The following is a 12,375-nucleotide window of genomic DNA, read 5'->3' as shown; positions in this document are numbered from 1 at the left end:
ACAGTGACAAGCCATTCGTATGGCCGGAGGGGAATGGCTATGGTTTGTGACCAAATGAGGGCGCCATTAATTAATTGCTGCAGTGTGCGTGTACTGCAATATTTCCTTTTGCGCGACAATAAAAAGCCTCCAAAAGTGTCTCAAAAAAAGACATTTATCATGATGGATGAAGTGGAAGATGAGGATTGGTCAAAACCTACATACTCTGATGATTCGTTTAGAACATCGAACCCATCAGGTCAACATGGTCAGTAACTTATTCCTCCATGTCCTTGCTATGAATTATGATCATCCGCTCTTCACCTGACATGCCTGACACTTGACAGTGACATTAAGACTTTCAAACTAGCACTGGACAACATCAACATTCAAGACCTGGCTTCCAAAACCCAATCAAGAATTTAGTTGCTGCACACCTGACCCTGACCAACGTACGTCGACAACCTTCTAGGTGTTTGTACGTTTATGGAACAGAAACAGAAACAGATCATCAGAATCAGATTATTCATTTACTAGTCTAGGCCTGTCAAAGCGCAATTTGAGTCCCCTGCGCAAGTTTAAACCTGCGCGCACGCAAGTTTAAGATAGTGGATATTTTGCCAGAGGTAATGATGGCAAACTAACGCTTACTAAAGGTTTGCTGGCGGCAATCCAAATCAACAGAGGGCGATGTACTCTTTAAGATAGGGCTGCATGAATTATAAGATATTGTGTAGCACGTTTGGTCATGTTGGTGTAGTGGTTAAGCAAAGGCATTAGTGAGCGGGATGCCTCGGGTTCGATCCCGTTCCCCGCCACATTTTAAAGTTTTTTTTTCCCATCCCCAAATAAATAAGAATATTCTTCTTTTATTATTTTAACATGTCTCAAACATTTTATTGCAGAGTATTACATTTTCTTTTCAGATTTGTGGCTCTGGAGGATTTTTTTTTAAAGGGAAATAAAGTCCGAAATTATAAAATGGTCTGAATCCCATCTTGTGAATACGAGGTTACAACGATAATATTGGCATGGAGCCAGACTCAAATTTGTCACCGGCATGACCGGAAAATGTTATTAAGTACAAACAAACAGTAACTGCGCATGTTCAGTGCATATCCGGCAAACTAACGTTTACTAAAGGTTTGCCGTCTCCGGCAAAATATCCACTCCCCAAGTTTAAACTTGTGCGCGCATTAATTTCCTTGCTACAAATTGCGCACGCAAGTTTAAACTTGCGCACTGCATAAATTTTCCCGGCCATGCATAGGCCTACCATGGAGGAAGGAAGCTGCTAAACTATTTTTTTCCCGGGTTAATCATGCAGATATGTAACATTATAAAGCAGATTTTTTCTCCGATTTAATAGCATCACTGAGCTGCGGGAGACAATGCCTTCATGCCTTTTTTTGAAACATTTGATTAATATGCTAATGATGTTGACTGTGTGGAAATTGGAGAGATAAGGAGTGGTAATCATGGTAATGCGAGCAATTTATGCACTTTGCATCATGATGTGTATCATTGTTTATGGCTCATTAGGATTTTTTTTAATAAACAACATATTTGTTCATTAAGTCGAAGTAATTAATTAAATCAATAAATTAAATTCATTAATTAAATCATTTGCAAATTTATTTACTTTTTTAAAATATTTACCATTTTATATGCATAGTGTTTCTAAGTTGTAAACATTAATATGAATTATTGAGCCTGCAATAAAATAATTGTTTAAGTAATAAATTTAATTAGGGGCCTAATTAATTAAATTAGTAATGCGTTCATTAATTTTGTTTTCAAATTATGCATTTTTGAAGTGTAGGCTACACAGTACTCGAAATGTTATGCAAGTCTAAAAACATGAATTATTGCACCGTCCAATTTATTAATTATTGAATTAAATAGTATTTTTTTTAAGTACTTTTTTAATTGTAGAATACATGTAATGTAATTTAAAGCATTTTAAAAATAATGTAAATGATTACTACAATGTCAAAACTTTGAACAATGGAAGGGATCATAATCTTTCTTTTTTAACAGCGGGTTACACCTAGGAAATTATGATTTATTTACATTCAAGAATATAAATAAAATGCTAATTAGGTTTACAAAGCAAAAAACTTGAAGCTGGTCTCCATTATTGAACAACTTCAGTACACTTTCCAAGCAATCGCCGCTAGTGTGCTTAACTAGTTGATTACTTGCCCGGTCCCCTCCCCGGCCCCTCCCCGACGTACCCTTAAACAACTTCTCTGATAAGCACTGCTAAATCTCAATGTTTCTTTTCATTGACGGTAATTTGAATTCCCCTTTTTATTTATTTCTTTGTTCATTTATTTATTGCATTATTTCTCCATGTACTCGTGTTTTGAATAAAATTTTCTTCATCAATGAAAATCACAGCGGCAAAGAGGTTGCGATCGCCTTTGCGCAAGTTTAAACTTGCGCACGCAAATTAAAATGGCACAGTGTAATTTGCGTGCTTCGGGACTCGCAAGTTTAAACTTGTGCGCGCAAGTTTAAACTTGCGTGGGGGACTCACATTGCGCTTGACAGGCCTAACTATTTCCAGAAATCTCTGTGTGTCTGTGTGTCTGTCTGTATTTCGATTATTTCCAGAACAGGGCACCGAATGAAGTTGAAAATCGTTGGGTGTATTGCTCGGGACAACAGAATGTGCAAACTCCGCATGTAGATCGGGGGATGCACCTACATGTACGACTGTTTCATGACAAGTACATAACATGTACGTAGCCATTGTCTAATCGTCGTGCATGCGTGCCACGCCACATGATACATGTACAGTGCAGTGACTGCCTTGTCATGAAACAGTCGTAGGTGCATCCCCGATCTACATGTGGAGTTTGTTTACCGACGCAGGTCATGGTCGTGTTTACATACTGTATAAAAATGTCCATGGTGGCGTGCATGTAGAAATGGGTTGATAGATCAAAGCCATCAATGATCGCTGTATGATGTCTGTGCCATAGTGGTTGAAATTCACGGATTTGCAGCCCAAAAAATAATCGTGAGTAACATTGAAGCCCGATTACTTTATCTTTGACATGTGGAGAAGCCAGTAGGTGCTTTCAAAGGTAGTTTTGTTAAGTATTTTGCGTGATTTTTTGAAATTATTACATTGACAATAGTTCCTTAATGGGTCGCTAGTACGACAGCAACATCCCAAATGTCAAAAAAGGAGTTCTTGCGACCCAGTTAGTGGGACTAGTGCAGTGCCAAGTTTGAAGTTGTTCGGAAGAGTGGTTCTCAAAAAAGTTTTAAAAAGCAGCATTTTCTGAGGTAAACGTGGCAGTACACAGCCCAGACGGTCAGACCACCACGCACTGTCTTCCTTTTACGTCATGTTTGCTAAAGTGCGCATGCTCAATATGACGCAACAATGGACACAGGACATGCAGGATGGGCACACGCAGTACCATTGTCCAGTATAGCACTGCATACATGTTTCCTTATGCATGTTATGTTCGCATTCATGGCCGGGTGGCTGCACAGGCACATGCATTTTTGCAGTCGACTGAGCAACCGTCGATGTAGTGGTTGACTACATGTAAGTAACCCTTACTGAGTGTACGTTCAACCTGTAAAACAACACCATTGAATGTAGTGTGCGTTGTTTGTGCATGTATAGTATGAGCAGTTCTCTGCCCCTCCCGAACAACGCGATGAAGTAAGTGACTGATTAATAAAAAGGAATAAAGGAAAGGAGAGGGTGAGAGTAGACATGGTAGAGAAGGGAAAGTGGAGGCAATGACCATAGAGCCATCCTGCCGTCTTGTCGCTTCATGCCATCACGTTGTGTCGTGCCGTCACGTCGTGCCGTCCCATCGTTCATGTTGTCCCATTGTGCCATCCCTTCGTGCTGTCCCATTGTGCCGTCGCATCGTGCCGTTGCATTGTGCCCTGCCATCACGTTGCACCGCGTCATCACTTTTCGCCATGTCGTGCCGTGCTGTCGCATTGCATCATGCCATCACGTCGTGCCGTGCTGTCGCGTTGCATCGTGCTGCCATGTTGTGCTGCCTCATCGCGTGTTGAAGAGGTGATGTAGTGAAAATGATTCTGTATTCCTGTTTTTTTTTCATGCAGCGGTGGCATCATCCAGTGGCAGTCTAGACTTGAAAGTGATGAGCCACACCCGTACAATAATCCACATCGACCTTGACTGCTATTATGCACAGGTTGAAATGGTCAGAAACCCAGCCCTTCGAACCAAGCCACTCGGTAAGTTTCTCAGGACAGCTTGAGCAAAACCGAGCCAACGTATTTTGCTCTTTAGCTCAGACAAAAGTCTTCGAAATTTCCCCAATGAGACCTTGACATTTTTAACCTGCATATTTTGAGGTCTCACAGTTGTGAGTGAAACATAAAGTATATTGATATTTGAAATAATCTGTCATTCAAGCATTTCATCTTCAAAGGATCTCTTCAGCAGAGAAGCCTTGAGACTTTGCTGTTAATCAGTTAAATAAATATGGCTGTTCACCAGTTGTGTGTTTTGATTGTTTAATATTTTAACGTTTGACACACTCACTCCTGAAACTTCAATTCCCTAGGCATACACTGCAATGCCCCTTTCAAACCTCATGATGAAGTGAAGCAAGTGCATTTTGTATCTTGCCGAATGATACTTCACCCACAATGTCTTTCCTGGCATTTTAAATGCACGTTAAAGCAAATGCTACCATTTCGGTACCTGGACTCGAGATTGGAGCCAAATGGGGAGCAAAGGTTTTGCTCACTGAAATAGCAAATACCAAGTGGAGTTGGGCAGGCCAGGAGATTAGATGGAATGACAGCAAATTGACAAGGAGCTTGACAGACTAACAGCCAAGAAACGCCAAAAGAAATAGAGGAAGGCCAGAGATAAGAAAGCATGGAAGAGCTTGGACGAAGGATTGGATAAGTCTGTTTGTGAATTGCTGCATCTTCCTCAGGTCAGCCACAGGACAACCACTCTTTCTGAAATTAACGATCGATATCTTTTGTTTCCAGGGATACAGCAGAAGTACCTGTTAGTGACTTGCAACTACGTTGCCAGGGCGCGCGGCGTGACCAAACTGATGAGAATAACCGATGCTCTACAGCGATGTCCGGACTTGGTCATCGTCAATGGGGAAGATCTGACACACTACAGGGAGATGTCCTACAGAATTACAGGTGGGTTCTGATTAGTAATCTTAAAAAAGCAGTAAAAAAAAAGCAATAAAATGTACAAGTTGGTATGCATACATGTATGTGTGACATGTGTAACCTGTGTTCATACAAACGTGTGCATTTAGATGTATTTTGAAGATACTACTCTCATGTAAATTCACATCCCATCTAACTCCCCATGAGATCCATTTTTATACATGTATTTCATGAGCACAATGAGTTCACGTGAGGCCTTTTCGGGCAAATTTTTTAAATGTTCATTTTACTTAATTTTGCTTCGCCTCATGCTAAAATTTCAAATTGTGCCTTTTCATTTGCGAAACAGATAATTTTCTTGTGTCAAGAGCTTAAATTCTAGACAACAATCATCTTTATTTGACATTCCTCACAGGAGATACAGATATCCAAAGTTATAGTGAATAGCTGTTTACTCTTTAGGGAACTGAGATGTTCTTTGGAATGTTTCATTGGCAGGATTAATTAGCCGGGTAATAATAATGTACTGTACATTAAGCACCTGTTTGGATATGGGTACCATAAAATCAATATTGTAATTATTATTATTGTTATTAATACAGAGCTTCTTCAGCAGTTCAGCCCCTTGGTGGAGAGGCTAGGATTTGATGAGAATTTCATCGATGTGAGCCATCTCGTGTCTCAACGCTTGCAAAGAGAAGAAGGAAGAACAGAAGTCTTTGGTCACGTGTACGGAGAAACAGCTACAAATTCTGGTATGTACAAATGATAAGACTTACTTAGAATTTTTTTGATGTAAGCCATCTTGTGTCTCATTTATAGGATTTTTATATACGAGATTTCAAGGACAATCACCATCGAAGAAAATATGAACAAGTAATGTGTACATTTGTGACATCAATAAATCTGTGACTTTTTAAACTCTTTACAGTTGCACTTTGGAAGAGAGTTTAAGAGTGATGTTATTGGGCTCTGACATTTTCATTGGAAATTTTAGGCATATAAGAAAAATTTTAGGAGAAAATCTTTTAACTGCAGGATTTATATTGTTTGTTAAAGCGTGGAACTCATGTACATTTATAGCAGGCGTGCAACGTTTTCTCTGATCCGCTCATTTCTTAAATTTTTACTTCTCATGTCTGCTGTTGAAAATGTCCGCTGTTGAAAACTACACTGTAGAAACTCTTATGCAGCTTGTCCAGATTTTCGATGACTTACATACATTTTCGATGACTTACTGTACATGAGTTGCATGTCTGTTAGTCTTACCTGTACAGTACCACACACTGTCAAAAAATCCTTTTTTTAGTTGTTGCTATAGAAACCAACTCTCCGCCAATCTGCACCTGTGGTTGTCACCAACGCCTCCTCCTCGCCTCGCACATCGCCCACGAGATGCGCGAAGCCCTCTGGACCCAGCTGGGTCTGACAAGCTGTGCCGGGGTCGCCCACAACAAGTTGCTTGCCAAGCTGGTGGGCTCAACTCACAAACCCAACGACCAGACGACACTGTACCCTCACATGCTGGGCAGTCTGATGGCAAGCCTGACTAAAGTCACTCAGGTTCCAGGTATAACAATATCCATCGTTAACCCTAACTCCCTGGGTATTTTTGCTAGGATGCAACCTCAATCCTGCAAAATCCTCCAACTGTCTCCATGTAAAAATTGCATATAGCCTCAATCCTCCAAAATAATCTATTGCTTCAGTGTGGTCATTGGAGGGGTGACCACTGCCTCAATCCTGCAAAATCCTCCAGCAATCACTGTCAATATGTTGAGGCAGAGCCAATGACATCCTGGAGTAGTGCTGATGAGGATTTCACGTACAATCTAATCCTAAATTAATGCACGGCTGAGCATAAACAACACAAGGTCCGGCCCTAGACCTGGGCACAATGCATCCTCCAAAATCAGCCACACATTTTTGCCATAAATCCTCAATCCTGCAAAATCCTCCATTTTGCCAAGAGGATTTTGGAGGATTTGGGAAGATTAGGATTAATCCTGTTGAGGACACTGTGAACCCTCGTAGCTACTGAAACAGTCACAGAAAGTCAATAATACAATCTATTTCCCCTGCCACGCCTTTATAGCTACACACAGCCACTCACCAACAACTAGATCACATTAATGGTAAGCACTATGATTAGTTAAATTCCATCAACACACACACGCAAGTCACTGTTAGGTACAGCTGGCTTATCAATCACCAACTGTCAAGGCAAAGCTGTGTCAAGTTACGTGAGCATACGTTCACAGCAAGTCAAGCCTGCTTCATGCATTTAGGCGTATCATATCTTTGAAAAACAGTTGTGTGATTAAATTCTTTGACTGCTGAGATGGTTTTATTTGAATTTGTCAGCAAGAAATGGAGAGCTGTTTGGGTGGTACAAGGACAAATGGATTATTAGTCCCTATATTACCCCCTGTATCACCCCCTGCATCACCCAAACTGCCCTGCCAGTTACTGCCCTGCCAGTTACTCCCTATACCACCCAAGCCCACCACACTACCAAATTTCTGACGTCACTGATACTTTTTGTGCATCAAAAAAGACCTAAGAAATTACTCCCAGCCTCACTTTACTACTTAATCAATTTACTTTGACGTGTTTCCTTCTCAGGCATCGGCCATTCAACTGGTAAAAAGCTATCATCCATGGGGATCACCACATTGGATCAGTTGATCGAGGCCCCATTATCGGTGCTGAAGGAAGAGTTTGGGTACCAGACAGCATGTACGATGCAGAAGTTGTGCCAAGGACATGATGAATCTCCAGTTGTACAGTCTGGTCCCCCACAGGTATGTAGTCTGTCATCATATATTAAACATGTTCATTCTTTGATGATAAACTGTTATTCCTCCTGCCCCCTCCCCCCCCCCCCCCCCCACCTCCTGAAAAAAAGTGGGGGAAAAAAGATAACGAAATTATTAAAAATGGATCTCGCCTTTTCAAACTGTCTAAATTTGAGGAGCAATCATGTATCTAAAAACAGTACAACTTGAAGGGAAAATATGGAACAGTTTGACATTTCAGAAAGTAGTTAATTTAAAACATAATTTTTCACCCAACTATCTTCTTTGGACATGTTGGACAAGTCTTGTATCACACATGCTACTATCCGCTCCGTTCACAAGTACCCCCTCACCGGCAAAGAAAGTACAGTTGGGGGTGACCGAACGACGCCATCTTGCCTGACTGCAATATTTTGCCGCGGAGTAATCATTGTTCTTTCTCTATTTTGATTCCAGTCAATAAGTGATGAGGATTCATTTAGGAAGTGCAGCAGTCTTCAAGAAGCTCAAGTCAAGATGAAGGCACTTCTCTGCAGTCTCCTGCAAAGGTAATATCAACTTAGGAGTCATCTCATTTAATATGCAGAATAAGTTGTCAATTTTACTCATAATAGGCCCATTGTATCAGATATATTAGTTGCAGCCTCCAAGGATTCCACCTGCAATTTGATCGTTGTAAATGATCAAATTGTAAACAAAAAACAATATTGTTTGTAAACAATAAGTTTACTTCACCAAGATTCAACTAACCCTAGGCACTTTTGCTAGGATGCAACCGTAATTAATCCTGAAAATCCTTCAACTGCCTCCATTTAAAAATAGCATACCGGTACAGCCTCAGTCCTGCAAAATTCTCCATTATTTCTTGAATGTGGTCTTTGGAGGGGTGACTTCAATCCTCCAAAATCCTCCTGCAATCACTGTCAATATGTTGAGGCAGAGCCAGTGACATCCTGCAGCAGTGCGCAGGATTTCAAGTGTAATATAGACCTAAATGTATGCATGGCTGAGCATAAACAACACAAGGTCCGGCCTGCATCCTCCGAAAATAGCCACACACTTTGGTCATGTAGCCTCAATCCTGCAAAATCCTCCATTTCGCAAAGAGGATTTTGGACTATTAGGGAATGTTAGGGCTATAATAATGCCCAATACATACAATGGGCCTTTTACAGATCAATTAATCTTTAGCTTATCCTGGATATTTGATGAAAAAACACATTACTTTTATGTCCCGAATTCAATTTAATACTAAATTAAATCACAAGAAATTTGAAAGCCTGAGAGTCGATGCAGTTATTCATACGAATATAATAACTGTTTCTGATTTGGTTGTGGCGGTAACAACAAATTTGAGTGATTCTCTATGAGGAATGTAGTGTTAATCTCTCCATTTTGTTTTGTTTTGTAGATTGAGAAAGGATGGGAGGCAGCCCCATACATTAAGACTGAGTGTGCGGAAATACTCCAGGGTGCATAAATGGACACGTGAGAGCAGACAGTGTGGGATGCCTGATGGGATTCTACACAGCTTGCAGTCCGGTAGGCCGTAGATTGGATTTGAATTGATGAATGGATCGACTGAGGTTTTACATCGATAGTGTGAAATGATGAGCGTCTCTGTTGCAGTGCATTATGGTGCAATTCGTTCAAAACACTGACTACATATTTCCGCATGCTGGCTATCCGTTAACCCTAACAGAACTCAACCCATCAAACCCCAACAGCATGATTTGTCGGGATGGGTACAGTACCCCTAAACCGACTGTCTTTTACATTGGGTTGGCACACCTCCAGAAACTAAGTCAGAAATATGTGTGTGCAGTTTCCCATATGGTGTTGGAATTTGCCAGGATGGGTATGGTTCCTAGTAAATCATGCTTGGGAGTAAGGGTTAAAGGGGTCATGGTCTTGTGCGGTCAGAAATGTGGGTTTGGTCTCAGCTAAGATCGTAATCCCAATTTTTTGTTTAGAATAATCCGGCGACAGCCATTTTCTGAGGTGGCACCAGGCTTGCGTGAGTCACGCTCAGGTAGTAAGCACGCATTCTGAGCTCCTTGGACCAAAAGTGTTAACAAAATGCATGCGCGCCTCGTCCGTAAGAACGCGTGCGGCATGAACGCTAACCTGGTGCCACTTCAAGCATGGGCTTCTAATTTTGTTTGCCAGATTAGCCCTTATGAATCGAGGAATTTATTCAAAAAAAAATTAAAAGTCTGAAAGGACTCGGTGCTCAAGTACCCTCTCAGTGGTGAAAAGAGATCAAATTGAAGGGCATTTAAGTAGCTTAACGCTGTAGTAAGCGTTGGAAATTAGGGGTCTGAATTAACCTGGAATTGAAAAAGTGTGTCCAACTGGCTACAGTTGTATGATTTTACATATGTTAACAGAAAGCAAAATGGGGCATGAAGAATAATCAACAGGGTTGTCCAAAAGATGCCAAGAAACCTTGTGGTTAAAACCCGGATTGTGTTCCCATTTACGGGTAGTACTGGAATCGGATGCCCGATTGAAAGAAAGGAAACCCCAAAATTTCAATCTCGGAAGTTTCTGTATAGATTGTTCATAAAGGTCCGCATGATCGGTGCCTCAATACAGGACACAAATGTGTACAGTGAGCTCAATATATGAAGCTTTACCGTGTAAATTACATTTCCGCAAGCGTCATAAACATGAATTTTTTCCATGTAGACTGGTTTTCAGTTTGAAAATTCTCCACAAATGACATTCAAAATCTTTCTTTGTCATTGTCTGAGAAGTTACTAAGTAATATGTAATGTTGGTTACGGGTACTCGATTCCATAATCTGGAACCGGTTCCTGACATTCTTTTCCTTGAACTTTCAATTTCCCACAGATGAAGATGGCACAGCGAGTAAACTGCTAGACCTCTGTGTTGGACTCTTCCACAAGATGGTGGACACCTCCCAGCCCTTTCATCTCACACTGATAAGTGTGTGCTTCGCCAAGTTTCAATCGCAGAGCAGGACAACTTCAGATATCACCAAATTCTTCTCGCCAAGATCTGTAAAGAAAGGGTGTTATGGCGATACATCCAACAATGATAACTTTACTGTAACAGAGGAGAGTTACATTGAGAAGTCTGAAGCCTGCTCACTAACAGCCACTGATGTTCCATCTGCATTCGTAAGAGAAGACGGCAATTTACACAATTTGAGTGAAAGCGTCATTCCATCGAGTTCCAATGTTAAATTGGAGAACAAGCTGCATCAGAGTGGTTGCAGTGATAACGATCGGCTTCTGCCTTCCCAAGCCAGCAGTTGCTCGGCAACTAAAGGTGGATCTAATAATAAAATTGGAGGAATCAGAAATTCTAACAGAGAAACAAATCAGTGTACAGTAACCATGAGTGGCCATCCATCTTCATTAACCAAGACAGAGAACGAACAAGCAGTTAGCGATGCTAGCATTTCGCCACATAAGAGGCAGTCGTTCTTTGCCCAGAAATCAGAAACTGCAACTTCATCACAGATAAGAGGGACAGTGGATCGCAACACACGGGCAAGTGATAGAGACTGTCGACAAACTGCATACTCGACATCATCGGGGCACCAGAAAGTATCATTTGACAGTGCTAGTTCTAAAAAAACTGCAAATGATGAGCAGTTTGCTTTGACATCTGAACACGCTGACATCGCACCTGCTGTTGTACCTCCAAACGTTGACCCCTTGGTGTTTGCAGAACTACCTTCTGAACTGCAACAAGAATTAACAAATGAGTGGAGGAACATGCGACACGACAATTCCAAGCCCAGATCAACATGTACATGTACATCACAAGCATCTAGTGACTCTCAACACATCGAGCTTACAGGCATTGATCAGTCTGTTTTTGAAGAGCTACCCCCGGATATACAGAGGGAAGTACTAGAGCAACAGAAACAGAAGAAACGGACACTGACCAGTCACTCTCCTCAAAGTGAAAGAACGTTGCACGCCAAAAGGCCAAGGACTGTGAAAACATCACCGAATAAAGCCGCAGGAAAAAGTACAACTATCAAGGATTTCTTCACCCGGAAATGAATTTTAGCACGAATAAAGAGAACAAAGACCAAATTTTGACACAATATATATCATAAAGTATATATTTTTTTAATCAATAAAGTACTGCATGTTTTAAAACTTGCATTTTAAGAACAATGAATATGTTATCGCAAATTTTACAAATATTTATATACCAATCCAAGTACGCTGCCACTGTGCACTCAAAGAGACCTTCAGTGGTGAAAGCATTGTGCTAGCTATTGTTCAGATAATCCGTCATGGGGCACTTGCTTTATATAATAGCAGGCACAATACATTCGCCATTGAAGGGGGCCTCAGTGAAATGAATGCAGTGATAATGTGCTCCAATAAGCCAGTTCCGTATCTTGATCAAGTAGTCCAGGTTATTCTGGATAAAATCACTGATGTGATGTTACGCGATG

General features: G+C 41.0%; 1 protein-coding gene across 3 annotated transcripts; it reads left to right on the top strand.

Annotated features, from left to right (window-relative positions):
- The first annotated feature begins 48 nt into the window (after nucleotides 1-48).
- On the top strand, nucleotides 49-12,333 carry LOC119741699 (DNA polymerase iota-like). Of its 3 annotated transcripts, none has more exons than XM_038217557.1 (9): nucleotides 49-247; nucleotides 4,087-4,221; nucleotides 4,993-5,157; nucleotides 5,733-5,885; nucleotides 6,452-6,700; nucleotides 7,756-7,934; nucleotides 8,385-8,476; nucleotides 9,340-9,470; nucleotides 10,785-12,333. In XM_038217557.1, the coding sequence occupies exons 1-9, from the start codon at nucleotides 55-57 to the stop codon at nucleotides 11,969-11,971; spliced, it is 2,484 nt and encodes an 827-aa protein (XP_038073485.1). In that variant the 5' UTR covers nucleotides 49-54; the 3' UTR covers nucleotides 11,972-12,333. The 3 variants fall into 3 exon arrangements, with proteins under 3 accessions (XP_038073485.1, XP_038073483.1, XP_038073486.1); XM_038217555.1 differs by having other exon boundaries at nucleotides 6,440-6,700; XM_038217558.1 differs by lacking the exon at nucleotides 49-247 and adding an exon at nucleotides 2,739-3,007 and having other exon boundaries at nucleotides 6,440-6,700.
- Nucleotides 12,334-12,375: the final 42 nt, after the last annotated feature.

The sequence above is a fragment of the Patiria miniata genome, unplaced genomic scaffold, assembly GCF_015706575.1.
Source record: "Patiria miniata isolate m_02_andy unplaced genomic scaffold, ASM1570657v1 HiC_scaffold_5, whole genome shotgun sequence".
Classification (NCBI taxonomy): domain Eukaryota; kingdom Metazoa; phylum Echinodermata; class Asteroidea; order Valvatida; family Asterinidae; genus Patiria; species Patiria miniata.
This window is presented reverse-complemented; position numbering and strand designations above follow the sequence as displayed.

Coding starts and splice junctions, on each gene's coding strand:
- LOC119741699 (XM_038217555.1), top strand. CDS start 55: ATGAGGGCGCCATTAATTAATTGCTGCAGTGTGCGTGTACTGCAATAT. Junction 5,158..5,732: donor GATGTCCTACAGAATTACAG/GTGGGTTCTGAT, acceptor TTATTAATACAG/AGCTTCTTCAGCAGTTCAGC. Junction 6,701..7,755: donor TAAAGTCACTCAGGTTCCAG/GTATAACAATAT, acceptor TTTCCTTCTCAG/GCATCGGCCATTCAACTGGT.